This window comes from Oncorhynchus nerka, linkage group LG20 (genome assembly GCF_034236695.1).
Source record: "Oncorhynchus nerka isolate Pitt River linkage group LG20, Oner_Uvic_2.0, whole genome shotgun sequence".
NCBI classification, from domain to species: domain Eukaryota; kingdom Metazoa; phylum Chordata; class Actinopteri; order Salmoniformes; family Salmonidae; genus Oncorhynchus; species Oncorhynchus nerka.
In genome coordinates this window covers 69,630,993-69,658,617 of record NC_088415.1, presented here as the reverse complement: position 1 = coordinate 69,658,617, position 27,625 = coordinate 69,630,993, and the positions used below count along the sequence as shown (strand labels likewise).

Below are 27,625 nucleotides of genomic sequence, written 5' to 3'. Positions count from 1 at the left end.
CTGTAATTTTCATCATAGGTACACTTCAACTATGACAGACAAAATTAGAGAAAAGATCATCCAGAAAATCACATTGTAGGATTTTTTATAAATTTATTTGCAAATTATGGTGGAAAATAAGTATTTGGTCACCTACAAACAAGCAAGATTTCTGGCTCTCACAGACCTGTAACTTCTTCTTTAAGAGGCTCCCCTGTCCTCTACTCGTTACCTGTATTAATGGCACCTGTTTGAACTTGTTATCAGTATAAAAGACACCTGTCCACAACCTCAAACAGTCACACTCCAAACTCCACTATGGCCAAGACCAAAGAGCTGTCAAAGGACACCAGAAACAAAATGGTAGACCTGCACCAGGCTGGGAAGATCTGCAATAGGTAAGCAGCTTGGTTTGAAGAAATCAACTGTGGGAGCAATTATTAGGAAATGGAAGACATACAAGACCACTGATAATCTCCCTCGATCTGGGGCTCCACGCAAGATCTCACCCCGTGCGGTCAAAATGATCACAAGAACGGTGAGCAAAAATCCCAGAACCACACGGGGGGACCTAGTGAATGACCTGCAGAGAGCTGGGACCAAAGTAACAAAGCCTACCGTCAGTAACACACTATGACGCCAGGGACTCAAATCCTGCAGTGCCAGACGTGTCCCCCTGCTTAAGCCAGTACATGTCCAGGCCCGTCTGAAGTTGGCTAAAGAGCATTTGGATGATCCAGAAGAAGATTGGGAGAATGTAGTGAAGCCACGCAATAACTACACCACACCAGTCAGCTCGGGTGATCCAATCTTGCAGCCTTACAGTTAACTAGTCCAACGCAATAACGACCTGCCTCACTCTCGTTGCACTCCACAAGGAGACTGCCTGTTACGCGAATGCAGTAAGCCAAGGTAAATTGCTAGCTAGCATTAGGTTATTGACTTGTTTATTGTTTACTCCATGTGTAAATCTGTGTTGTTGTCTGTTCACACTGCTATGCTTTATCTTGACCAGGTCGCAGTTGCAAATGAGAACTTTTTCTCAACTAGCCTACCTGGTTAAATAAAAGGTGAAATTATGATATTACTAGATATTATCTAGCGTGTCCTGCGTTGCATGTAATCTGACTGAGCATACAAGCATCTGAGTGAGTGGTGGTAGGCAGAAGCAGGCGTGTAAACATTCATTCAAACAGCACTTTCGTGCGTTTTTCCAGCAGCTCTTCGTTGTGCGTCAAGCATTGCGCTGTTTATGACTTCAAGCCTATCAATCCCCGAGATGAGGCTGGTGTAACCGAAGTGAAATGGCTAGCTAGTTAGTGCGCGCTAATAGCGGTTCAAACGTCACTCGCTCCGAGCCTTCTAGTAGTTGTTCCCCTTGCTCTGCATGGGTAACGCTGCTTCGAGGGTGGCTGTTGTCGTTGTGTTGCTGGTTCGAGCCCAGAGAGGAGGGAGGAGAAGGACTGCAGCTATACTGTTACACTTGCAATACTAAAGTGCCTATAGGAACATCCAATAGTCAAAGGTTAATGAAATACAAATTGTATAGATGGAAATAGTCCTATAATAACTACAACCTAAAACGTCTTACCTGGGAATATTGAAGACTCATGTTAAAAGGAACCACCAGCTTTCATATGTTCTCATGTTCTGAGCAAAGAACTTAAACGTTAGCACATATTGCACTTTTACTTTTTTTTTGCATTATTTAAACCAAATTGAAAATGTTTAATTATTTAGTTGAGGCTAAATTGATTTTATTGATGTATCATATTAAGTTAAAATAAGTGTTCATTCAGTATTGTTGTAATGGTCATTATTCCAAATAAAAATTTTAAAAATTTTAAATCGCAGATTAATCGGTATCGGCTTTTTTGGTCCTCCAATAATCGGTACCGGTGTTGAAAAATCATAATCAGTCGACCTCTAGAATGGTGGGATGTGAACGATGGTAGACGACACACCCCTTCATCATGCATTCTATAAAATAGACCAAACTCATGGCGGCGAGCTGAAACTAATCATCGTCGGATTACTTTTGATTTCTAGAAAGTGTTTTACTCTATTTCAATCAATGGTAAGCTCACCCGTGATGTAATTAATTAGACATAGTAATTGCTATTAGCCAATTCATATTGAATTTTGTCAGCCAAGCGTTATAAAAATATGACTGCTTGTGTTGCGTCAATCTTTCCTCAGTTAGCGCTAGGACAAATTTAGCCTACATTTTTCCAGTTTGGATGATTGTGTTATGCTATAGATACTTATGTGAATATGTGAACATTGCATCCAAAAATAAACTGCTCACATTGTGGACATAAAGACTGTTTGTGTAAAATGTTTCTGAAAAAAGTGGCCAGCTCAAATGCTGATTGTTGCGTCATTCGAAACTGGCCATTCTAAATAAGCGTTCTAAATCACACGGGTGTGATCGTACGCTTCAGGGACCACTGTAGAATGATCACACCTGTGTAATGGTACGTGTGAAAGGGTTAATGAATAGCGGTTTTGCTTTAATCAAAAATAACAAACGGAGTGTTTTCCAGCATACAATGTTCAGCTGCGCACTCTGATGTATCCACTCTGATTTTTTACATAGTTGGCAAAGGCAATAGAAATTACTTTTTAGGTCAGCATCATTTTCATTTAGATCTAGATCGAATTATGATTGACCACATGACAATGATTGAGGCATGAAGACGTTACTATAAATTAAATTAAAGTTTTACGAAAATGAGCATATGCAAATCATAACTGGCACGCAGATCGGTAGAAATGGTAAGATAAATTGGCATTCCAAAGTTGCCAATTCCTCGTGTAGCCTATTACCGGAAATGTCTGGAGAATAATGGCAGAATCTGCTAAAGCCAGCAGGAGCAGGAATGGAATAGTTGGGTCAGGTTGTTTTTTAAATTCTGATTATCTAGGTCTCTAGCGCACTCTTATTTCATCAAACCGTAAGCTTAAAGAATCAGACAAGCTCAACGCATATAGTTGATTTTATTAAAAACCCAGTGTGTGACTGTATATGGAAAAATACACATTCAAAAATGTAGAACAATCGATTGATCGAAAGAACAGACGACTTTTGGTTTACTAAGATTTTTTTTATTTTTATAGTCGGGGTCAGCCCTATTAATGATAATATGGTTTAATTAACTTCCTGATATGCCACACCTTTCAGGTTGATGGATTATCTTGGCAAAGGAGAAATACTCACTAACAAGGATGTAAACAAATTTGTGCACAAATTCTGAGAAGCTTTTTGTGCATATGGAATATTTCTGGGATCTTTTATTTCGGCTAAGTAAACATGGGACCAACACTTTGTGTTGCGTTCATATTTTTGTAGCTGTAAAACTGCACATTTTCCTCTATGCCCCATGGCAAAATGAGTAGAATTGCATTAAATGAGTTATTAAATGTTCTCTCTGCCCCATGGCGAAATGTGTAGAATTGCAACAAACTTGCTTTAGAATGACAATATTTTATCATCGCCCCATAGCAAAATGTGCAGACTTGCAGGAAATGAACTACAAAAATTCAGAAAATAAAGATAAATCGCTGACACGAGAGGGGCTGCTAAAATATTTTGCTTGCAAGGGGTGGATGGATGCAGGTACGCAGACCCACGAGCCACTGTGGCTTCTCATCGTGATTGCCCCGATCAAAGTTAGATAGCGGGAGAGGGTTTCTAGGCCTCCTGCATAGGGGATGTTTGTATAAAGAATTTGAACATCCATAGTTACAAGTATGTCATTAGATTCAACTTTGACATTCTCAAGGATCTTTAGCACATCAGTGGTGTCCCCAAGAATGCTGGGAGGGGAGGAACCAACTTTTTTATAAAAAATTTTAAAAAAGATATCTACAAAATTGGGATAGGGGTTCCGTGAGGCTATCATTTGACTATATGCCTCAGAGGAGGGTCAGACAGTTTCTTAGGTAGGCCATAGTAAACTGCATATCTCGGTGAGGGGTGATGAGTAAATCTCTCATTTTCAGTAATCCAACCATGGACTAAAGCACTTAATATATGCTTCAATGTTACTCTCAATACGATCTGTAGGGTTTGCACGTAAGGGGACATTTAATTCTCTATTGTTCAGATGACTCATAATGGCCATGTGATACTGTTCATAATTTTGTACCACAACAGTGCCACCCTTATCAGCAGGGCAAACTACAAGATTACAGTGATTTTGTAGACCTTTGTGTGCTACAACCTCTTCTGCAATGAGGTTACCTTTAGAGTATTTAAACTTACTGGCAACTTCTAAGGTCATTTTCAACCAGGTGACTATGTGACTCAGATTAAAGATTGCCTTTTCACCAGACTTCTTTTTGAAAGGGTTAGGAATTCTCACTCCGATTGGTTTCAATATCAGTATTCACCTGATTTAAAAAAGACAGACTCAAAACAGAGGTGAAGAAATGCTTAAATGCAGTTGTCTAAAGAATCTGAACGTTTGTCTTTTGAATCCCTATGGATTTCCTGGGAGTTTTTTCCACTTGACCAAAGTACTTAACATTTTCAGTCATACGTGTCTTAGGAAACAACCCATATTTCGTTGTTCACTTTGCCCTGCTACAGATCAATAAATCAGAGTTTTGTTGATTGTCATTGCCATGTGTCCTGTGGGGTTTTGTGCCATTGTCTGTGCTACGAAGGCTGAAAAAGCAGCACTGTGTAACCTTCAGGACCTCAGATGACCTTCACCTCTCAGATTACCTTATGTACTCAGTTCTGCTCCAGTGTGTCAGCATCAGCGGTGCCTTTGAAGACTTCTGTGGCTGTTTACACCGACAGACGTTTCACTGTTTAACTGCCAAAGAGCTGATCTCTGTTTAAATAATCTGATATGAAATCAGGAATAGAACAGCAGCATTACACACTAGAGAATTCACACCCCTGTAGCTGAGTAAATGTTATGACAGGCAACCGGCTGGTAGCACGCACAAAGCTACTGGAATCAGAACAATCAATGCCATCATATGCACCAGATGAGGGTGGTGATGACACTGGTCAATGAGACACTAAGGTCTGCACTGTAGACATCCTGTGCAGTATGATAATCAAAAGGTCAAACTACCTTGAAACAACTTTCTCTTTGCAATAATGTTATTTTCCCATGATTGCTCCCCCAACTGGCTAAGACTAGAGGTGCTCACCAGTGCTTTGTCATACTACTAAGGAAATTGCGTCTAATGTCATCATAATGAACCATCTAATTATAAAGTGCAGCCTAGTATTCAAAACTAAGAGCAGACACTGTTCCATAAAGGAGTTTCGCAATGATGCCATTTATCATCACAATGTATCATCCATTTACATTACCTTTTAAATTAGATGTGGTGCTACATCCCAAGAGAGTTTCAATGAAAAGAGCACCATTTCTCAATCATTGGATTCTCTTCATTCCTTTGCAAGCCATAGTTAGTTTGCCCTACAGTAGTCTACCACAGTCGCAGTCTCTAACAACATAAGTTTGGCAAAGCGAGACTAACACACTACAGACAAGAGACACCCAGCCTATTGTAAAATGTGCTGGCTGAGGAAAGCACGGCAGTTTTCTGAAGAGAAGACAAGGGCAGTGGTAGAACCATCTATCACCATGTACTGGCTGTCTGCTCTGTTCATTACACACACACAGGGAATGCATAGGAATCAGTTGTATCAGACTACAGCGATACATTAGACAATGGGGATCTGACACTGTATAGAGAAGAGAGGTGGACAGGTTCAGGTTCATGCATTCAATCTGGGAGATAATCCTCGTGATTTACGTTAGTTCCATTGACAGTGATGAACAGCACTGATCACTTAAGTGAATAACTTCAAGGTAAGAATCTCAGAAACTAGGAATACCTTAACTCCTATGTACACAAAATAAATACAAAAAACGTGGCTGATTTAAGATACATTTTCAATATTTAAAGTCCCCTAAAAGTTTACCAAATGCTGAAAAATCCCTCCCCAGGAACTACAGTAAGTCAAGCATTGCAACCTATGATAATACATTACAATGAGATCTACTTATAACTTGTTAAGCCTCCACAGTGGAAGATTCATAAGCTGCCTAACACACCTGAGCCTAAAGGTAAGATGCACAGACAGAGATATGAAATCCCTATATTTAACCCTGGGTCCTCCCAGCACCACAGATTAACGACGACAATACACAAGGACAGACAACACATACCTGCACATGTAGTAAGTACATCATGATGGCTTAACCATCACTTCCACAACAAGAGAAACAGCTGTGGTAATGAGCAAAATACTACAGACCAGACGAATGTGTAAATATGTCTAGCCTGATTATTTCCTAACGGTTCATCATACAGAAGAGCTCACCTGATTGTCGTGAACCCTCCCCATGCTCCATGCTAGGGGGGAGGTAATGCTGGAGTCCCACAACTCTCTTCCAGTATGCTACTGCAAACCACAGTAGAGTTACAGACCTCAGTCTCCTCTGTCTAGTCCCACTTTCATGGAGTTGACTTGAATCGGTGTAACACAGCGCTATATGAATATCTGCCTATCTGTTCTGCAATAGGGAGCTTGGCAGCTTTGGTTCAGGTAGTAGACAGGCAGGTATCTATGTCTGCAGTGCCCTGGGAATCAGCTGCTCCAGCCCAGTGAGTTGTGGACATCCCTACTCTGTCCTGTTACCGTCCTGTCCTGTCCAGTCTGGGCACTCTGTCGGAGGCAGTAGAGCAGCATCAGCACTTGAGCTCCTGACCCCTCATCCGCTCACTGGAGGGAGGGGTAGAGGGTGCAGCTTTAAAGCTGCAATATGTAACTTTTGGGGCGACCCATAGAAATGGGTGTTATGGATCTGTCATTCTCACTGAGAGCAAGTCTAAGAAGCAGTAGATCTGTTCAATATGCACTATTGCTACGCTTCGCGTTCTTAAGATTTGTTTTTGCGTCTTTAACTTTCAGGTTTGTACACCAGCTTCAAACAGCTGAAAATACAATATTTTTGGAAAATGTATTTCACAGCGATTTAGATGGTACAATGATTCTATACACTATAGTTGCGTGTTTTGTGTCAAACTGAAATTAGGCAAACTATTAGAATTTTAGCAGCCAGGAAATGGCGGAGCGATTTCTGCATTGAGCATCATTAAGTTATTGAAGGTGAGCTACTGCGCCTGTCTGCGCCCTGAAACACAGATTAATGAGCTTACAGTGCATTCCCATACACACACACAGCTATTAGCTTACCATTGTAACCTAGTATGCAGCTTGCAAAAATTCTCAAACATGTCCAGAACAAATTCAAGGAAACGTACAGTATTCTACAGGGACATGAGTGCCTGGAACTCCCTTACATCTCAAATAGCGCAAGTGAAAAGCAAACCTGGTTCCAAAAAACAAATAAATCAACACCTCACGGCACAACTCCCCCATGTGACCTACTTGTTGTGTGTATGTACTGACATGTGTACTGAACTGAGTTACAGTTCATATAAGGAAATCAGTCAATTGAAATAAATGCATTTTAGGACCTAATCTATGGATTTCACATGACTGGGAATACAGATATGCATCTTTTGTACACAGATAGCAGTGTGGATCAGAAAGCCAGTCAGTTTCTGCTGTGACCACCATTTGCCTCCTTTGCATAGAGTTAGTTGTGGCCTGTGGAACGTTGTCCCAGTCCTATTTGTAACTTTTGTATTGATTTTAGCCCTTTGCTCTCCCAATTTCAATTACGATCTTGTCTCATGGCTGCAACTCCAACAGACTCGGGAGAGGCGAAGGTTGAGTCATGCGTCCTCCGAAACATGACCCGCCAAACCGCACTTCTTAACACCCACCCAGCTAACCCGGAAGCAAGCCACACACCAATGTGTCGGAGGAAACACCGTTCAACGGACAACCAACGTCAGCCTGCAGGTGTCCGAGCCACCACAAGGAGGCAACAGAGCGTGATGAGCCAAGTAAAGTGGAGGCTGCTGAGGGGAGAACGGCTCATAATGATGGCCGGAACAGAGCAAATGGAAAACCATGCTTTTGATGAAATTGATACCATTCCACTCATTACCACAAGCCCATTCTCCCCAATTAAGGTGCATTTCTGCAGTCGGTATGCCAATTGCTTGCCAAAAAACTTGAGACATCTGTGGCATTGTGTCGTGTGACAAACATTTACATTTTATTGTCTCCAGCACAACATGCACCTGTGTAATGATCATTCTGTTTAATCAGCTTCCTGATACGTCACACCTGCCAAGTGGATGGATTATCATGGCAAAGGAGAAATGCTTATAAACAGGGATGTAAACAAATTTGTGCACAAAATTTGAGAGCAATAACCTTTTGGCCATATGGAAAATGTCTAGGATCTTTCATTTCAGCTCATGAAAAATGGGACCAACACTTCACATGTTGCGTTAATATTTTTGTTCAGTGCCAGTCAAAAAGTTTGGACACCCACTCAGTCAACGGTTTTTCTTAATTTTAATATTTTCTACATTAAGAAATAATAGTGAAGAAATCCAAACCATGAAATAACACACATGGAATCATGCAGTACCCAGTACACTCTTGGCACTCTGGAATGCTTTTTCAACATTCTTGAAGGAGATACCGCTTATGCTGAACACTTGTTGGCTGCTTTTCCTTCACTCTGCAGTGAAACCATCTCCATTGGGATGAGGTCGGGTGATTGTGGAGGCCAGGTCATCTGATGCAGCACTCCACCCCTCTTCTTCTTGTTCAAATAGCCCTTACATAGCCTGGAGGTGTGTTTTGGGTCATTGTCCTGTTGAAAAACAAGTGATAGTGGGACTAAGTGCAAACCAGATGGGATGGTGTATCGCCGCAGAATGCTGTGGGAGCCATGATGGCTATGTGTGCCTTAGAGTCAACAGCAAAGCACCCCCACACCATCACACCTCTTCCTCCATGCTTCACGTGGGAACCACACATGCAGAGATCATCCATTCATCTTCTCTGCGTCTCACAAAGACACGGCAGTTGGAACCAAAAATCTCAAATTTGGAGTCATCAGACCAAAGACAGATTTCCACCAGTCTAATGTCCATTGCTTGTGTTTCTTGGCCAAAGCAAGTCTCTTCATCTTATTGGTGTCCTTTAGTAGTGGTTTCCCTGCAGCAAATTGACCATGAAGGCCTGATTCATGCAGTCACCACTGAACAGTTGATGTTGAGATGTGTGTGTTACTTGAACTCTGTGAAGCATTTATTTGGGCTGCAATTTCTGAGGCTGGTAACTCTGCTGCAGAGGATTTCATTAGAGGTAACTCTGGGTCTTCCTTTCCTGTGACGGTCCTCATGAGAGCCAGTTTATTCATACGCTTGATGGTTTTTGCGACTGCACTTGAATAAATGTTCAAAGTTCTTAAAGTTCTGCAATGACTGACCTTCATGTCTTAAAGTAATGGAATGTTGTTTCACATTGCTTATTTGAGCTGTTCTTACCATAATATGGTCTTGGTCTTTTACCAAATAGGGCTATCTTCTGTATCCCACCACTACCTTGTCACAACACAACTGACTGGCTCAAAGGAAATTCCACAAATTAACTATTAACAAGGTACACCTGTTAATTGAAATGCATTCCAGGTGACAACCTCATGAAACTGGTTGAAAGAATGCCAAGAGTGTGCAAAGCTGTCATCAAGGCAAAGGGTGGCTACTTTGAAGAATCTCAAATATAAATATATTTTGATTTGTTTAACACTTTTTTGGTTCTTACATGATTCCATGTGTTATTTCATAGTTTTGATGTCTTCACTACTATTCCACAATGTAGAAAACAGTAAAAAACTGGTACTGGTACTGTGTGTAACTGATAGATGCAAACACACACAAGCACCACATGTTAATGTTTTTTAATTTATGCATGTAAATTGCAAAGTCTGTCTAATGTATTTTTTGTTATGTGTCGAATCCCAGGAAAAATTGCTGTCACCATTGTTGTCGGGTAATGGGGTTCCTAATATAATCCTAGAGTCTTGTGCACTTTTTACATTTAACAGCTCAAGGGGAAATAATTATGGAGTAGCTGAGAGAGATGACATGAAGGAATATTCCGTCCCTATCCCATTCCTCTGGGAAGTAAAACGTGCCATCCACCTCAAACCAAACAGCGAAGTCAAACTGCTGAGTTGTTGTCTGGCATCAAAATAGCATGGACCTGAATGGCCTCTGACGGTGACATTGAAAGGTCTGCCTTGGTGATAAGCAGCACATCTGATGTCATATTTCATTCACAGCACACTATTAGATTGGGTACTACTTATGTTTCAATATAAAGCTTTATCCCACACTATTCCATGCTATGTAAAGCCTTGCCACAAGATGTCCCTGTTTCACAAGAGCTCCAATTCAAGCATTCAGAATGAATGCATTCAGAATGAGCATTCAGAATGCTTATTGAACAATCTTTACAGACAGCTTGATCAGACAGTTACAGACAAACTTCTTCCATTAACCAACACCTTGTACTAAACTATCCATGAATAAATAGTGGCTGAAAAAGTCAGGGAGAGTGAGCACTTTTGACGATATGGACTGCAGTCAGCCAGCACCATTACTTGGGCTTCTAGTTCTCAAAGGTGTATTTCTCCTCTTAGCTGATCATTCTCAATTCCATGATATGTACATCATATCTCAATGGAGATGAGTGGCAATAAGATTTGGGGGGAGTGTACCTCAGACTACATTGTGTTGGTATCCGTCAATTCTTTAATACGTACCTTGTACCAATGTTTGTCCTGTGTAACAGATTTGTTTTCTTTAGGTGTTACAATCTGTTTTTGATAAAAATACTGCATTCTATGCTCCTTCTGTGTTAAAAATTGGCTCCCTTGGCGGAGGTCGCAAGAAAAAAATAATGTCTTTACACAGGACAACCATACAGTAGGTACAAAGTACGCATAAAAGAACGGGCATTTTTACAAGTATCGACTGATACCAACTCAATGTAGTGGGAGGTAGTCTACACTCCGCCAAAACTCATCGGCACTCAACTCCATTGAGTTGAATTCTCAGCTATTCTCCTCTAGGCCCATTAATAACCAATTCATGGACTAAACCATTTGTGCTTAAAATGAGTGACTTTTCAATTGATTATTTATCTGTCTGTATTCTTTAGGGTGTGTAACATCTACAAATCCAAGTCCTACTATGTATAGACAATCCATAGTCCACTTGTCTGGCCCTGGCCCTGCAGCATTGCGAGTAAGACAATTAAACAGGTCAACATTCACATCGGCTACGGAGAGCGTGATCACACAGTCGTCCGAAACATCTGGTGCGCTCATGCATGTTTCAGTGTTATTTGCCTCTAAGCGAGCATAGAAGTAATTCAGCTCGTCTGGTAGGCTCGTGTCACTAGGCAGCTCTCAGCTGTGCGTCCCTTTGTAATCTGTAATGGTTTGCAAGCCTTGCCACATCCGACGAGCATCGGAGCCAGTGTAGTACGATACAATCTTAGTCCTGTATTGACGCTTTGCCTGTTTAATGGTTCATCGGAGGGTATAGTGGGATTTCTTATAAGCTTCCGGGTTAGAGTCACGCTCCTTGAAAGCAGCAGCTCTACCCTTTAGCTCAGTGCGGATGTTGCCTGTAATCCATGTCTTCTGGTTGGGGTATGTACATACGTTCACTGCCATCGATGCACTTATTGATGAAGCCAGTGACTGAATGCCAATGGAAGAATCCCGGAACATATTCCAGTCTGTGCTAGCAAAACAGTCCTGTAGCTTAGCATCTGCTTCATCTGACCACTTTCTTATTGACCGAGTCACTGGTGCTTCCTGCTTTAATTTTCGCTTGGAAGCAGGAATTAGGAAGATAGAATTATGGTCAGATTTGCCAAATGGAGGGAGAGGGAGAACTTTGTACGCATCTCTGTGTGTCGAGTAAAGGTGGTCTAGAGTCGTCGTCGCCCCCCGCCTCTGTTTGCACATTTAACATGCTGGTAGAGATTTGGTAGAACGGATTTGAGTTTCCCTGCATAAAAGTCCCCAGCCACTAGGAGCACAGCCTCTGGATGAGTGTTTTACTGTTTGCTTATAGCCGTATATGTGACAGGTTAAAGGACATATTCATAGCCTGTTATACATTGAAAAGTATTAGTAAGTTCATAGTATGTGAGGATCTTAAAACATCTAAGGTTAAAAAGATGCATTCAGTATTAGTTGATAGAGATTGATAACATTCATATAATTGTGTTAAAGTTCAAATCTGTCAAATCAAATCAAATTTATTTATATAGCCCTTCGTAAATCAGCTGATATCTCAAAGTGCTGTACAGAAACCCAGCCTAAAACCCCAAACAGCAAGCAATGCAGGTGTAGAAGCAAAGGGTACGAATTGTGAGAGTAATGTGTAAACGTTATATTGATTACTTTATTTTGTGGTGCCTAAAAGTGTTCATCTGTGATCTACGAAATGCTCTTAATCTATGAGCCGGAGATCGATTGCTCTGGTCTCCACCCATATTCCTGGGGAAAATCGCGGTCTTTTCTCATTGAACTAAACGTTGAATTGAGAATACAACACCGTATCACTGTCGTGATTATTTCTCCCCTGTTTTCAGGTACTTTATTGATGATAAAAAATAGTAATTTAAATGTTATAACTCGCTAACATGTCAAGAGTGTTTAAGGTGTGTCTTAGTAACGTCTTGAGGAAGTTAGTGTTAAGTTTGAAGAGAGTAATATTAGCCCTGCTCGGTTGAAGTGAAGAATAGCATCGTACTGAGAGTAGCTGCCATCTTATGTCGATTGTGAATGAACAAGTGTGTTGTTAATAAGATATTTGGCTGTGTTATTTGTATAATGGGTTTTCTGTTGTTTTGTAATGTGTTACTTTTGTGAAATTATTGAACTAAACGTTGAATTGAGAATACAACACCGTGTCACTGTCGTGATTATTTCTCCCCTGTTTTCAGGGGCGTAACATATACAGCTCATTGAGTGCGGTCTTAGTGCCAGCATCGGTCTGCGGTGGTATATAGACAGCTATGAAAAATATAGATGTAAACTCTCTTGGTAAATAGTGTGGTTTACAGCTTATCATAAGATACACTACCTCAGGCGAGCAAAACCTTGAGAATTACTTCGATTTTTTGCAGCAGCTGGTGTTTACAAATTTACATAAGACAAAAAGCATAAAACTGTCACGCCTTGGTCATTGTATTGTGTTTTCGTTATATGTTTGGTCAGGCCAGGGTGTGACATGGGTTTATATGTTGTGGTTCGTAGTATTTGGGATCGCGGCTGAGTAGGGGTGTTGTATAGGCTTGGCTGCTTGAGGCGGTTCTCAATCAGAGTCAGGTGATTCTCGTTGTCTCGGATTGGGAACCGTATTTAGGTAGCCTGGGTTCACTGTGTATTTCGTGGGTGATTGTTCCTGTCTCTGTGTAGTGTTCACCAGATAGGCTGTAATAGGTTTCACGTTCCGTTTGTTGTTTGGTCTTCTATAGTTATTTTCATGTATCGTAATTTCTTCATTAAAGACATGAGTAACCACCACGCTGCATTTCGGTCCTCTCTTTCGACAAACGAAGAACGCCGTTACAAAAACCTGCCAGCTGTATGTTAATCATGTTGTCGTTCAGCCACGACTCGGTGAAACATAAGATATTATGGTTAATGTCCCGTTGGTTAGATATGTGATCGTAGTTGTCTATTTTACTATCGATTAATTGAATGTTGACTAATAGGACCGATGGAAAAGGTAGATTACCCTCTCTGCGACGGATCCTTACAAGGCACCCGGACCTTCGTCCATGATATCTCAGTCTTTTCCTCCTGCGAATGACTGGGAGGAGGGCCAGGTCGGGCGGCCGAAGTAAATCCTTCACATCTGACTTGTTTAACCTCCTGGTGTTAGGGGGCAGTATTTTCATTTTTGGAAAAAATGTTCCCGTTTTAAAACGGGATATTTTGTCAGGAAAAGATGCTAGAATATGCATATAATTGACAGCTTTGGATAGAAAACACTATAACGTTTTCAAAACTGTAAAGATATTGTCTGTGAGTATAACAGAACTGATGTTGCAGGCAAAAGCCTTAGAAAAATCCAATCCGGAAGTGCCCCAGGTTTTGAAAGCGCTGCGTTCCAATGACTCCCTATTCAGCTGTGAATGTACCATCAACGAGCTTACGCTTTCTACGTATTCCCCAAGGTGTCTACAGCATTGTGACGTAGTTTTACGCATTTCTGTTGAAGAATAGCCATAGGCGGCCACATTGCGTAAGTGGTCACATGGTGGCTCCGAGAGAGATTCTCGCGTAAAATACAGAGGTAGCCATTATTCCAATCGGTCCTAGTGAAAAACGAATTGTCCCAACGGATATATTATCGATTAGAAAAACACCTTGAGGATGGATTCTAAACAACGTTTGCCATGTTTCTGTCGATATTATGGAGCTAATTTCGGGCGACTGCAATTTCGGGCTATTTCTCAGCCAAACGTGAAGAACAAACGGAGCTATTTCGCCTACAAAAATAATATTTTGGGAAAAAATGAACTTTGGCTGTCTACCTGGGAGTCTCGTGAGTGAAAACATCCGAAGTTCAAAGGTAAACGATTTAATTTGATTGCTTTTCTGATTTCCGTGACACGGTTGCCTGCTTCTAGCAAGGCATAATGCTATGCTAGGCTATGATAAACTTACACAAATGCCTAGCGTTGTCTAGCGTTGGCTGTAAAGCATATTTTGAAAATCTGAAATGACAGGGTGATTAACAACAGACTAAGCTGTATTCCAATATATTTCACTTGTGATTTTCATGAATAGGAATATTTTCTAGGAAGATTTATGTCCGTTGCGTTATGCTAATTAGTGTTAGATGATGACAACGGTCCCATTCACGGGATGGGGTGTCACTACAGGTTAAGAAGAATTCCTCCAGTACGGGGTGAGTAATGGCTGCTCTGATATCAAGAAGCTATTTTCAGTCATAAGACACGGTGGCAGAAACATTATGTACGAAATAAGTTACAAATAACACACAAAAACATACAATAGCACAATTCGTTACGGAATAATAAAACGGCAGCCATCTCCTTCAGCACCGTTATTATGATGAATGAGCTTCTTCGGCTACACATAGCCTCGCTTTTCCTGATGAGCCCGTGCGCAATCCGCTATTCCTCTTCTCTTGGAGTCCCAAAAGCCTATTTAGATAACTGTCTGCTGCTACTATGAAAATGAAAAGAATCTGTTGTCGAGGACGTTTGCTAGGAAGCCATCAATGTGCATGATATCTAACAAAGTGCAGTGAGGGTAGGAAAAAAATATGAAACTGTGGATAATAAAAACAACTTTTTCAAATCCTCCTAGAGGTTCATCCAGATCAGATTTTCTATTTCTTTACACCATTAGAAAGAGCAGATTCTAAGGTTTCTACAAGCAGATACACATACTTGTATTTTTTTATATATTTTTTTTTAAATCAGGGCATGGGCTCCGTTTGAAAAAATATCACTTTTTGCACACATAACATGGGTTCCACATAGGGTGGGACGGTATCCAGAATTTCATATCGTCCTTTTCTTATCCTAGATTTACAGTATTACCAGCTTAGTACACAAGGGGGTGCCAAAAACAACAACATTGGGAATCTATTACCATAATGCTAACAGAATTAGCACAAGTAATAGAGAATTTCCATGGAGGATGCTAGCTAAATAAATATGCTAATGATAGCAAATGAAAATAAATGAATTGCAGGACAAGACAGGCAATCCAGCTTGTAAAGTTATACATATACAGTGCCTTCGGAAAGTATTCAGACCCCTTGACATTTTCCACATTTTGTTAGGTTACAGCCTTATTCAAAAATGTATGACAATGATGAGGGGGGAGGGGAACCATCTACACACACACAATACCCCATAAATATTTACAAAGCAGATAAAGGAAATTTTTGCTAATTTATTAAACATAAAGTATTCAGACCCTTTACTAAGTACTTTGTTGAAGCACCTTTGGCAGCGATTACAGCCTAGAGTCTCCTTGGGTATGACGCTAAATGCTTGGCAAACCTGTATTTAGGGAATTTCTCCCATTCTTCTCTGCAGATCCTCTCAAGCTCTGTCAGGTTAGATGGGGAGCGTTGCTGCATAGATATTTTCGGGTCTCTCCAGAGATGTTCGATCAGGTTCATCCCCACATCATGATGCTGCCACCACCATGCTTCAACGTAGGGATGGTGCCAGGTTTCCTCCAGATGTGATGCTTGACATTCAGGCTAAAGAGTTCAATCTTGGTTTCATCAGACCAGAGATGACCATCAGACCATCTTGTTTCTCACGGTCAGTCCTTTAGGTGCCTTTTGGCAAACTCCAAGTGGGCTATCATGTGCCTTTTACTGAGAAGTGGCTTCCGTCTGGCCACTCTAGCATAAAGGCCTGATTGGTGGAGTGCTGCAGAGATGTTTGTCCTTCTTGAAGGTTCTCCCATCTCCACAGCGGAACTCTGGAGCTCTGTCAGTGACCATCGGTTTCTTGGTCACCTCCCTGACCAAGGCCCTCCCCCAATTGCTCAGGTTGGCCGGGGAGCGAGCTCTAGGAAGAGTCTTGGTGGTTCCAAACTTCTTCCATTTAAGAATGATGGAGGCCACTGTGTTCTTGGGGACCTTCAATGCTGCAGACATTTTTTGTTACCCTTCCCCAGATCTGTGCCTCGACACAACCCTGTCTCCGAGCTCTACAGACAATTCCTTCGACCTCATGGCTTGGTTTTTGCTCTGACATGCACATGTCAACTGTGGGACCTTATATAGACAGGTGTGTGCCTTTCCAAATCATTGAAAACCTATTTTCACTTTAGCATTATTGGATATTGTGTGTAGAATTCTGAGGATTTATTTTTTATTCATTATAGAATAAGGTTGCAACGCAACAAAATGTGGAAAATGTCAATGGGTCTGAAGGCAATGTATAGTCAAGAGCTACCGAATGTCATTTTTACTGAGTTTGGACATTTACAAGCGAAAGTGAATGAGATACATTGGGCAAATGAACAAGTGTTGACGCATGCTTGTCTGAAGGAAGAACAGTACTGGCTCTGGAGCAGCATGTGTACACACCGTGTCTGTGTGAAGTCTGGTGTCACTAAGGCATTGGGCCTCCCTGCTTTGCTCGGGAGAAGATGAGGGGGGAGCAGACAGGCAGAGAACAGAGAGGAGAAAAAACAAGGATCAAGCTGCAGTGGCAGCAGTACAGATAACTCATCCAAAATGCTTCTCAAACACGGCAGAAAGCTCTTCACAATATAATGCACCGTTACCGTATTAATTCAGCCACATACTTAGATAACTAGCAAGTTAAAATTAGGGGTCACATTAACACAGCATTTTGTTTTTCACGAATTAAAACAATATAAAAACACATGTAAGAAGTATCTTGCTGCGTTTTATAAATACAGATCAAAAATGCTTCTCATTGTAATTTCAGCTCGGCATCAGACACATTTTATGCTTCAGTTGCACTTCTCTACTCTGATGAGAATTCACAAACTAGCACTGTATCAGCAGACCGGTTCATTCTCGACAATGCAACAATAAGAAAATATAAGAATATGAACACTTTGCCTGTTACTAGACATAAATAATGCACATGCTGCTGTGAACTGTCCCATGCCGCTCAGGCATTTAACCATCTTCAATTAATTCACAGTAGCCTATAATGACGCAAGTCATTTCTGTTTCATTCACGCATATTAAAAAAGAACAAACAAGCAACACTGACATTCCCTGCTCTGCCATAATTGACGATGGTATCATGTAACACCATGCAAAAGACTATAATATCATAACAACTATGTTCAATTACTGTAAACAAGATGCTGTATATCCAACCTGGGGTCACTCAGAAAAAAATACTGTTTGTCATCAACCCAGAAGGAGAAGGTCAAATAAAATTAGAGCACCATTGTCATGAAAGGCTATGCGAATTACAGTAGCATTGAACATTAAATGCCATCACATGCATATGCATACAGCATGGCACGGCAGAGGACTTTGTGTTAGGGCTCTGTTTGGTGCTCTTATTGTGATAGGCAGTGACGAAGTTGAATGCCCTGAGGGTAGACTTATTGAGAAAGACAGTAGGCCAGGCCTACACATACTTAACAAGCTTGCGGATGGGTTGGGCGTTGGCCTGTGGTACTCTGTGAACAGGATTTCAACAGTCTCATGAGTCACTGTGTTGAAGTCACTCTCCACAGAATAAGGAGAAATGATCTACAGTTAGGTCGTGCAGACTGCGGAAACAACAGATCTTGCTTAAATTAATAGGAGAATCACATTGTAAACAAACTGAGGTTAACCTGAATGTAACCACATGGGCCCCTGGGTCTTCTCTCTATCTCTAGGAACACAGACACAGAAAAACAGATCTGCACAACAGATTGTAATCTCATTTTAGTCCCAAGGGAGGGAAGTCTGACCTTTTATTGCTTCTGCCAATGGGGGAGGTAGTTTTCAGGAAACAATGAAGCAAAGTTAAGTCAAAATGATAAGCATGTAGCCCACCATGATACTGTTGCTCAAATTTGGTCATCCTATATGTCAAAACAGCAAGTAAGCCTAACTCTACCTCATTCATAAACAATTATGAATGACAGTGCTAACTATCGTTTCTCACACTGCCTCAGACTCTGGCTCACTGAATGAAATTAACAGAGAATCCACTATTTATAAAAAAAGATCTGTCGCCAGTGTTTTGCAGAGGGGGCACACTGACTGGACCAGGCAAAGAGTACCCCCACTATTCTCCCTAGTAAGTGGTGCATGGAGCAAAGAGATGCCTAGGGAGGACGTTAGATACTGTAGTCCCGTGCAGTGGTTCTCAAACTGGGGGTCTCAAACATTTTGTGGGGGTCGAGAGTATGAAACTGAATGGTAAAAATATATTTTTCGTACATATTTTAATAAGCTACATATACCATTTATTTGATATGTATACCTTTGCCTATTTCATCGGGTAACTAACATAGGCCTACGGTATTGTACCATGAGATTCGAACCACTCCTTTTAGGGGACCAAAAAGTTTGATAACCACTGCTTTGGTATGGGCCGTATCTTCAGTGGAGGAGGAGAGAGTGTAGAGCAGTGGTCACCAACCTTTGAGTCAAGATCACGGAGTCAAAATTCAAGCCAAAAAATAAATAAAAATGTAAGCCTATGCAACATTAAAAACAGTACTGTAGCAATAAGGTTTGTGAGGTAGGCTATAGGACCAATACATTATCACCACGTATGGACTTTGCTTGAATTGCCCTACCAATGCATTGCTGTTCTGACATTTGAGATAGGCTATATGACCACACAATAGATTTGTTGTTGTATTACTTGTGAGGCACACCTGTGTGAGCATACATTTAAAATATTAGCTTTTTATTTGACTGGGCTCATGATGGTCTCAGTGGAGGGAGAGAGCAGCAGGCTGAGGGTCCACCTCTCAGCATCCCTCCACTCTACCTTTCCTCCACTGACACTGACCAAAAAGGGACACCGTCTTCCAGTTGATGGTTAAACTCGAGTCTCACCACATTATTTCTGCCTCATGCACAAATTCATGTTGTTACTCCTATGAACAGAGAAAGTGACATTTTCCTTGATATTAGAAAAGACCCAAGTCGTTAATAATTACAACAACGCAAGCCTATAGATGCACGTTCCTAGTCATTCATTACAGCTGCAGTGCTTGTTGTCGCGTGAGTGGAAGAAGGAAAAACGCACATTTTATGGCTTATATAGCCTAGGTGTTGAATAAAATAAAATAAAAAGTGTTGACAGTGCTGAGTAAGAACTCACTCGTAAAAACAGCAGCTCTTTGCTGTATTTGTTGACAGACTCTCTTAAGTTTTGAAATCTCACAATATTAACTTTGCTGTAGCTTTTATTTGTTTTATTTGTTTACGCCTGTTACTACAGACAAATCAGAGCAGTCCGATTGGCCAGTGGTAGACCTATAGTGCACTTGATTCAGGACTGCCGGGAAGGCGGATTTGTACTTTCAGACACATGAAATGGTTTTAAAGTCAGAACACTTAGACCTACTCAGCACACAGGGCAGCTTGTATCCAGATCACCTACCGCAAACAGCAGGAGACAAATTTTAAAAAACAGCAACGTCAAGGTTTTATTGTTGGAGGGTTTTTTACCCCAAAAATTGGTGATTTTGAAGATCAACCGATCGGTTGGTGACCACTGGTGTAGAGTGTAGAGTGACAGTCTTTGATTTGATTTTAACTGCGGGTAACGGGAAGGACTAGCAGGAGGTATGTTTGGAAATTAATTTGATCAAGCTATGTAGCCTATTAATTCCTTCTTGATGAATAAATAAAACAAAAAATGTTTTGTTGTTTCTCTGTAATACTAGCCACCAATGTTCCCTGACATTTCACGTCTGTCGAGTTCAAACTCATATGTCGGGGAAATTCTTTGCAACTTCGACACTGAGGCTGTACCTGCTTTATGTTACAGTTTTATCAGTGACCAAGTAGGCTCCTGTGGCTATTTGATCATAACGTAGGCCTATAAGAGTGGCCTACCATCAAAAACAATGGATAAAATGCATCCCATAACATCTTAACATGGAAATAGCTGATCTGTCATTCAGTAGCAGTCAATGTGTGGTGTTCAATGTAGGCCTATAAAAAAAACACGCAGGGCATGACATTAACCTGTTTATCCACGTGTCCTTCAGACACAGAAGTGACTGAAAATGGTGTTGTGTTGTTTAATGCAAGAAACCACTTTACACAAAATAAAATGCATTATTATTTCCATACCATTATTACAGAGAATCAGACAAATTAGGCTGCACTCCACCTATTGGCTACTTAGCTTATTCAAGCCCGTCTCAAAATACAACACTGCCCCTTTAAGATACAAAAAGTTATTTACCTGACTAGCATTTCAAAGATGTCTAGAAATGTACACATTTTGTGCTCTTCCGGGAAGCAATCACTACCCTAATGCTGACAAATGATATACAACTGGGCTAATAACTCACTAACTAGCAAAGGATATGAACAAAATGTGCAGACGTGGCTTTGATCTCAAAACAAGCACATCTACTCACGACCACAGCTGTAAAGACAGACCCATATATGGCAATGGTCTATTTGCATTTAGGCCTACTGCAGCTCTGATTGGTTATACTGCACCGGTCTGTGTAGAGTACTGGCTGAGTCATGTGTGTCAATCCAATAGAATCCTAATCTGATGCGTTCTGCCTACAACAAAATCTCTCGCATAGGTCATTTTGTTACGATATGTTGCATTGAAAGTGGCTAATATTGCATTGATTCGATCAGAATTTCCACAGTAAAAAGGGAAACGTTGATAGGGGATACTCTAGAAAGTTGAGTGAAATTCAATCTCGTGCTTCTCTCCGTGGGGGAGCTGCCAGGCAGTCTCGGGGCAAGCTAGCCTAACTATCTTTACATATAATTAGGCATAATGATTACGGCTCTAGATTGTAGGAAAAAGCTGTTTCAGGCGTTTAAAATAATGGGTGCATGACGCCCCCGAATAGAAATACAGGTTTTATGAGTTTATTGATGTTAAGTTATGACAAAACAAAAAAGCCTTTATGGGCTGTATATTTAGTGCATTGCAGGGAGAGAGACCCACGATGCTGTGATACCTGACACTGTCTAAGCAGTCCATTTTGGAAAACTATGTTTATACTGGACGTATTGTGTGGAGACAGCAGTGTGCGAGTACAGGTACTGTAGGCATAAGAACAGAGCGGAGAGCACATGACATAACACAGATATAATAGCTGGAAATTAGTGAAGTCTTCCTACTGCTGATTACAGCCCAATAATGACAACAGACCAAAGCCTGCCCTTACGTGTTCTGTGTGACTCATACTAGTGTTGCACGTTATATCGAAACTTCAGTACTTCTGATAAAAATAACCAAATAGGTACTAGAATCTGCCAAATGTCTCAAGTGATGAAGTCTGTCTATCAGCGCAACCCCTTAATAGCGCAAAGAGAAAAGTTCAACAAACAAAAATATAAAACGCAACACGTAAAGTGCTGGTCCCTCTCTCAAATGTTGTGCAAAAAATGTTTTTACATCCCTGTTAGTGAGCATTTTAGCCTTTGTAAAGATAATCCATGCACTTGACAGGTGTGGCATATTAAGAAGCTGATAAAACAGCATGATCATTACACAAGTATACCTTGTGCTGGGGACAATAAAAGGCCACTCTAAAATGAGCAGTTTTGTCACACAACACAATGCCACCAATGTCTCAACTTGAGGGAGAGTGCAATTGGCTCTAAACTGGTTGGACCTATGCCTTCCCCTGCCCAGTCATGTGAAATCCATAGATTAGGGCCTAATATATTAATTTAAATTGACTGATTTCCTTATAAAAAACTGTAACACAGCCAAATCTTTGACATTTTTGCATGTTGAGTTTATATTTTTGTTCCGTATACTTAAGTAAAAGTACTTTAAAGTACTACTTAAGTTGTTTTAGGCATATCTGTACTGTACTTTCACTTTAACTCCACTACATTCCTAAATTAATATGTACTTTTTACTCCCATACATTTTCCCTGACACCCAAAATAACTTGTTTCACTTAGAATGCTCAGGCAGGACAGCAATATGGTCCAATTCACACACCTATCAATATAATGCGTTTTCATCCCTACTGCCTCTGATCTGGCGGACTAAACACAAATACATTTGTAAATGATGTCTGTGTGTTTGAGTGTGTAATTATGCCCTCTGGTTTAATTAATATAAGGAATTAGATGCATAGCATTTACTTTTTACTCATGTATAACAATTGAGTACTTTTCCACCACTGTACTTAAGTACATTTAAAACTAGATACTTTCAGTAGTATTTTACTGGGTGACATTCACTTTTACATGAGACAATTTCTATCAAGGCATCTTTACTTTTACTCAAGTATGACAATTGAGTGACTTTATAGGCTGAATTATAGGCTAACTTTCATTGCTAGCTTACGGCTGAAGAAACATCAATTCACTACCCTAGTACTTTGTTTGCAAACCATAACGCAAAATATGCTGACTTCAAAGCTGATTGTCAAAAAAACTTTATTAATTAACTTAGTTAACACCAAAACCTCATTCGCTTCCTCGTCTCCCTCCCCACCCGTCTGGTTTCCACTAGATTCCATATGCCACATTCTGCCTTGCTAATGAAGTAAATACTTTCTTAAAAAGAGAGAGCACACACTTTTACAAGAGAAGAGACTGCTTCTTATATGCAAATGTTGTTGATCAGTACAATACAATATATGTTCTCCTAGCAGTTGCAAATAAAATACGTCCAAAATGGAAAGGATTGTTTGTAATCTGTCATCTGTAACCGCATGAATCAGCTAAAACAAGCTTAATAACTCAATGCACGTACACACTCCTATTTACATCATGTGCCCCGCCCACGTACCTTCAAAATTATTTGTCAATCGTCATTGACTTGAAAAACACAATTTCCATCATAATTTGTTGCAATAAAGTTGATAAAAGAAAAATCCACCCGTTGAACGGATAAAAATTGAAGATCTTTAGAAAATGTCTCCTATATCTGCCGTTTCCATTACACGTCACAACTATTATTTTTTGCGACAATGCTATTGTCTAATAACCTGGGTAAATGGAAACCTGCCTACTGATGTCTACACAATTTGGAGACAATCATAGAAAGTACTCATCAGTAACTATTTTTTATAAAGCAACTAGCATCTGGAATTACTAAGGTTTTATAAGAACGGTGTTGTGTGCAAACACTCAAATAGAATCCTACAGTACGAGCTGGCAGTCAGCCTGTGACATTCCAATAAATTAAGGGAAATTTAGAAATTAATTGGGGTGGTCCAAAAAAGGGGAAGGTTGTCAAACTTATTTTTTTTAAATTGCTTTGAGGAGGGTTGTGTGTTTTTATTTTATTTTATTGGGCACAGGAGAGGGCAGTGAGTTTCTTTTACATTTACCCTTTTGCAGGTTTTACTATATAATTTCTTCCATTCTAGCTACATTTCTTCATCTGCTTTCATGCTCCACCCCTATATCAAGGTGTTTTGGTACATCCCTTATGCACTACGCTTTTCTGCGCGCTAACTATACCACAGGTTAATATAGTCTACCAGTCTAACTGTCTATCCTGCCCTCTATCCACCATTCACAGTGACAATAGTGGTAGGTGGATAATTTGTCTAGATCTGCAATATGCTAACTAGCAATCATACCACACATCAAATTATTCAAAGCTGCACCAATTTTCTCAATAAGCAGAGGGGGCCAGGTGTATGAAAGAACAGTGAGACACGCACCTTAAAAAGCTCCCCTATTGAGCTTGCTTAAAAGGACAATACAATCATCCTACAACACCACATTCCAATGAATAATTGCATTATTATTTTCAAGTGAGTACAAAATTCTACTCAAGGCTGTAAACTGCAGTGAAAATGTATACTGAATAACAGCGTATAAGCCCTGTGATTTTAATATTTAATTCCATTTGTATCAGTTGTGGGTCTACTCTCTGCAGTTTATAAGGTCCAGAAAAGCACAGTAGCAGGCTACTCTGACTGTATTTTAAGTTCTAATACTGAGATGTACTGTCTGTTGCGGATCATCATTCTCCCAAGTCGTCCTATAATACAGGGCCTTCAGAAACAATAAACACACCTTTTTCTTTTTCAAAATGTTGTGTCACAGCCAGTAGCGGTGCGTGGGTAAAATCACTGGGGAAGCCAGTTGTGATAATTGCATTGTTTGCTCTATAACCTGTTAGTTCATATGCCTCGGCACCGTGATATATAGGCCTAAAGACTGAGACAATAGTGGGAGAATAAATTCAACCACACCTTTGTTTTATCACAAAACCAGATGGCAAACTCTGTCTGGTTTAGTCCACAAAGCATATTACATGAAAACAGAGAGTTACATGACCTACAGCATGGTCAAGCAAACTAATGTTTCTGACATTTTCAGACTACTAAACAACTATTGATTTAGAACCACAGAGAGTTACCGAAAGTCGCAAAGAAAACAGGGGCCACTATTCCAGCACCAATTCAACTTCAACATCAAATCACCTTTGCTTAGTCTAATACTTAGTCTAATACAGTGATAACTTAAAAGATAACTAACTAAAAGATACCAAAAACGATTTAGTCCAATCAACGTAAGCTAAGCATTAGTTTTACTGTGTGTGTACGTGCAAGTAGAAAAATATGTTGACTGACCCTACTTGTAGAGAAACGCCAATGCCATCCTCCTCTCATGTTGACGAAACACTGTCATTCGGTACACACGTACATTTCTTTGTATTTTTCGTAGCTGTTTATTTACCACCGCAGACGGAGGCTGGCACTAAGACAGCATTGAATGAGCTGTATTCCACCATAAGCAAACAAGAAAACGCTTACCCAGATGCGGCACTCCTAGTAGCCGGGGACTTTAATGCAGGGAAACTTAAATAAGTTTTACCTAATTTCTATCAGCATGTTAATTGTGCAGTCAGAGGGGGGAAAAAACTCAGAGACGAATACACAGTTCTCCCTCACCCTACATTTGGCAAATCTTACCATAATTCTATCCTCCTGATTCCTGCTTACAAGCAGAAATTAAAGCAGGGAGCACAAGTGACTAGATCAAGAAAATAAAAAAAGTGGTCAGATGAAGCAGATGCTAAGCTACAAGACTGTTTTGCTAGCACATACTGGAATATGTTCCGGGATTCCTCCGATGGCATTGATGAGAACACCACAGCAGTCATTGGCTTCATCAATAAGTGCATTGATGACGACGTCCACACAGTACATACCCCAACCAGAAGCCATGGATTACAGGCAAAATCCGCACTGAGCTAAGGCTAGAGATGCCGCTTTCAAGGAGCGTGACTAACCCGGAAGCTTATAAGAAATCCTGCTATGTCCTCTGACGAACCATCAAACAGAGAGTGTCAATACAGGACTAAGATCGAATCGTACTACACCGGCTCCGACGCTCGTCGGATGTGGCAGGGCTTGCAAACCATTACAGACTACAAAGGGAAGCACAGCAGAGAGCTGCCCAGTGACACGAGCCTACCAGAAGAGCTGAACTACTTCTATGCTAGCGTCGAGGCAAATAACACTGAAACATGCATGAGAGCGCCAGCTGTTCCGGAAGACCTTTAAACAGGTCAACATTCACAAGGCCTTTATTTACATATTAGGGTACCTGAGGATTGATTAGGAACATTGTTTGATATGTTTGGAAGAAGTTTATTGGTAACTTATGGGATTCATTTGTATGCATTTTGAACGAGGGAAACCGGTGGATTAAAGAAGGACTTATCAAACAAAAGGACCATTTTTTTATGTAGCTGGGACCCTTGTGATTGCAACCAGATGAAGATCTTCAAAGGTAAGTGATTACTTTTTTTGCCATTTCTGACTTATGTGACGCCTCTGCTTGGTTGGATAATGTATGTAATGCTTTTGTGTGCGGGGCGCTGTCCTCAGATAATCGCATGGTGTGCTTTCGCTGTAAAGCCTTTTTTAAATCTGACAAAGCGGCTGGATCAACAAGAAGTTAAGCTTTTAAAATGATGCATGACATGTATTTTCATGAATGTTTAATATTGCGATTTCTGTCATTTGAATTTCGCGCTCTGCAATTTCACCGGATGTTAACATCCGGTGGGACGTTAGCATCCCAATGATCCGTAAGAAGTTAAGAAGTAAAGAAATTACACAAATTAACGTTTAACTTCTTGTAACTAGGGGGCAGTATTTTCATTTTTGGAAAAATAACGTTCCCAGAGTAAACGGGCTATTTTGTCAGGACAAGATGCTAGAATATGCATATAATTGACAGCTTAGGATAGAAAACACTCTAAAGTTTCCAAAACTGTAAAAATATTGTCTGCGAGTATAACAGAACTGATATTGCAGGTGAAAGCCTGAGAAAAATCCAATCCGGACGTGACTCATGTTTTGAAAGCTCTTGCGTTCCAATGCGTCCCTATTGAGCAGTGAATGGGCTATCAACCATATTCCTTTTTCTACGTATTCCCCAAGGTGTCTACAGCATTTTGACGTAGTTTCACACATTTATGTTGAAGAATGAGCGTAAGCGACTATATTGCGTATGTGGTCACCTGATGGCTCTGAGTGATTCTTGCGTAAAATACAGAGGTAGCCATTTTTCCTCTCGGTTCTACTGAAAAGCCAACTGTCCCAGTTGATATATTATCGAATATATATTTGAAAAACACCTTGAGGTTTGATTATAAACAACGTTTGCCATGTTTCTGTCGATATTATGGAGCTAATTTGGAATATTTTTCGGCGTTTTCGTGACCGCAATTTCTGGTCGATTTCTCAGCCAAACGTGAAGAACAAATGGAGCTATTTCGCCTACAAAATTAATATTTTTGGAAAGAAAGAACATTTGCTATCTAACTGGGAGTCTCGTGATTGAAAACATCCGAAGCTCATCAAAGGTAAACGATTTAAATTGATTGCTTTTCTGATTTTCGTGACCAAGTTGCCTACTGCTAGCTGGACATAATGCTATGCTAGGCTATCGATAAACTTACACAAATGCTTGTCTTGCTTTGGCTGTAAAGCATATTTTCAAAATCTGA

At 40.4% G+C, this 27,625-nt stretch overlaps 1 protein-coding gene across 3 annotated transcripts in view; it reads right to left on the bottom strand.

Annotated features, from left to right (window-relative positions):
• Nucleotides 1–27,625, bottom strand: part of LOC115103029 (solute carrier family 12 member 7-like) — a 76,976-nt gene that overhangs the window by 45,825 nt on the left and 3,526 nt on the right. The window contains exon 1 of one of the 3 annotated variants that reach the window (XM_065005712.1): nt 6,338–6,674. The exons of the other annotated variants lie outside the window; for them this stretch is intronic. Within the exon in view, the coding sequence (XP_064861784.1) occupies nt 6,338–6,368 (31 nt within the window). The 5' untranslated portion in view covers nt 6,369–6,674. Of the gene's footprint in view, nt 1–6,337; nt 6,675–27,625 lie in introns of those variants that run through there. 3 annotated transcript variants of the gene reach the window in all.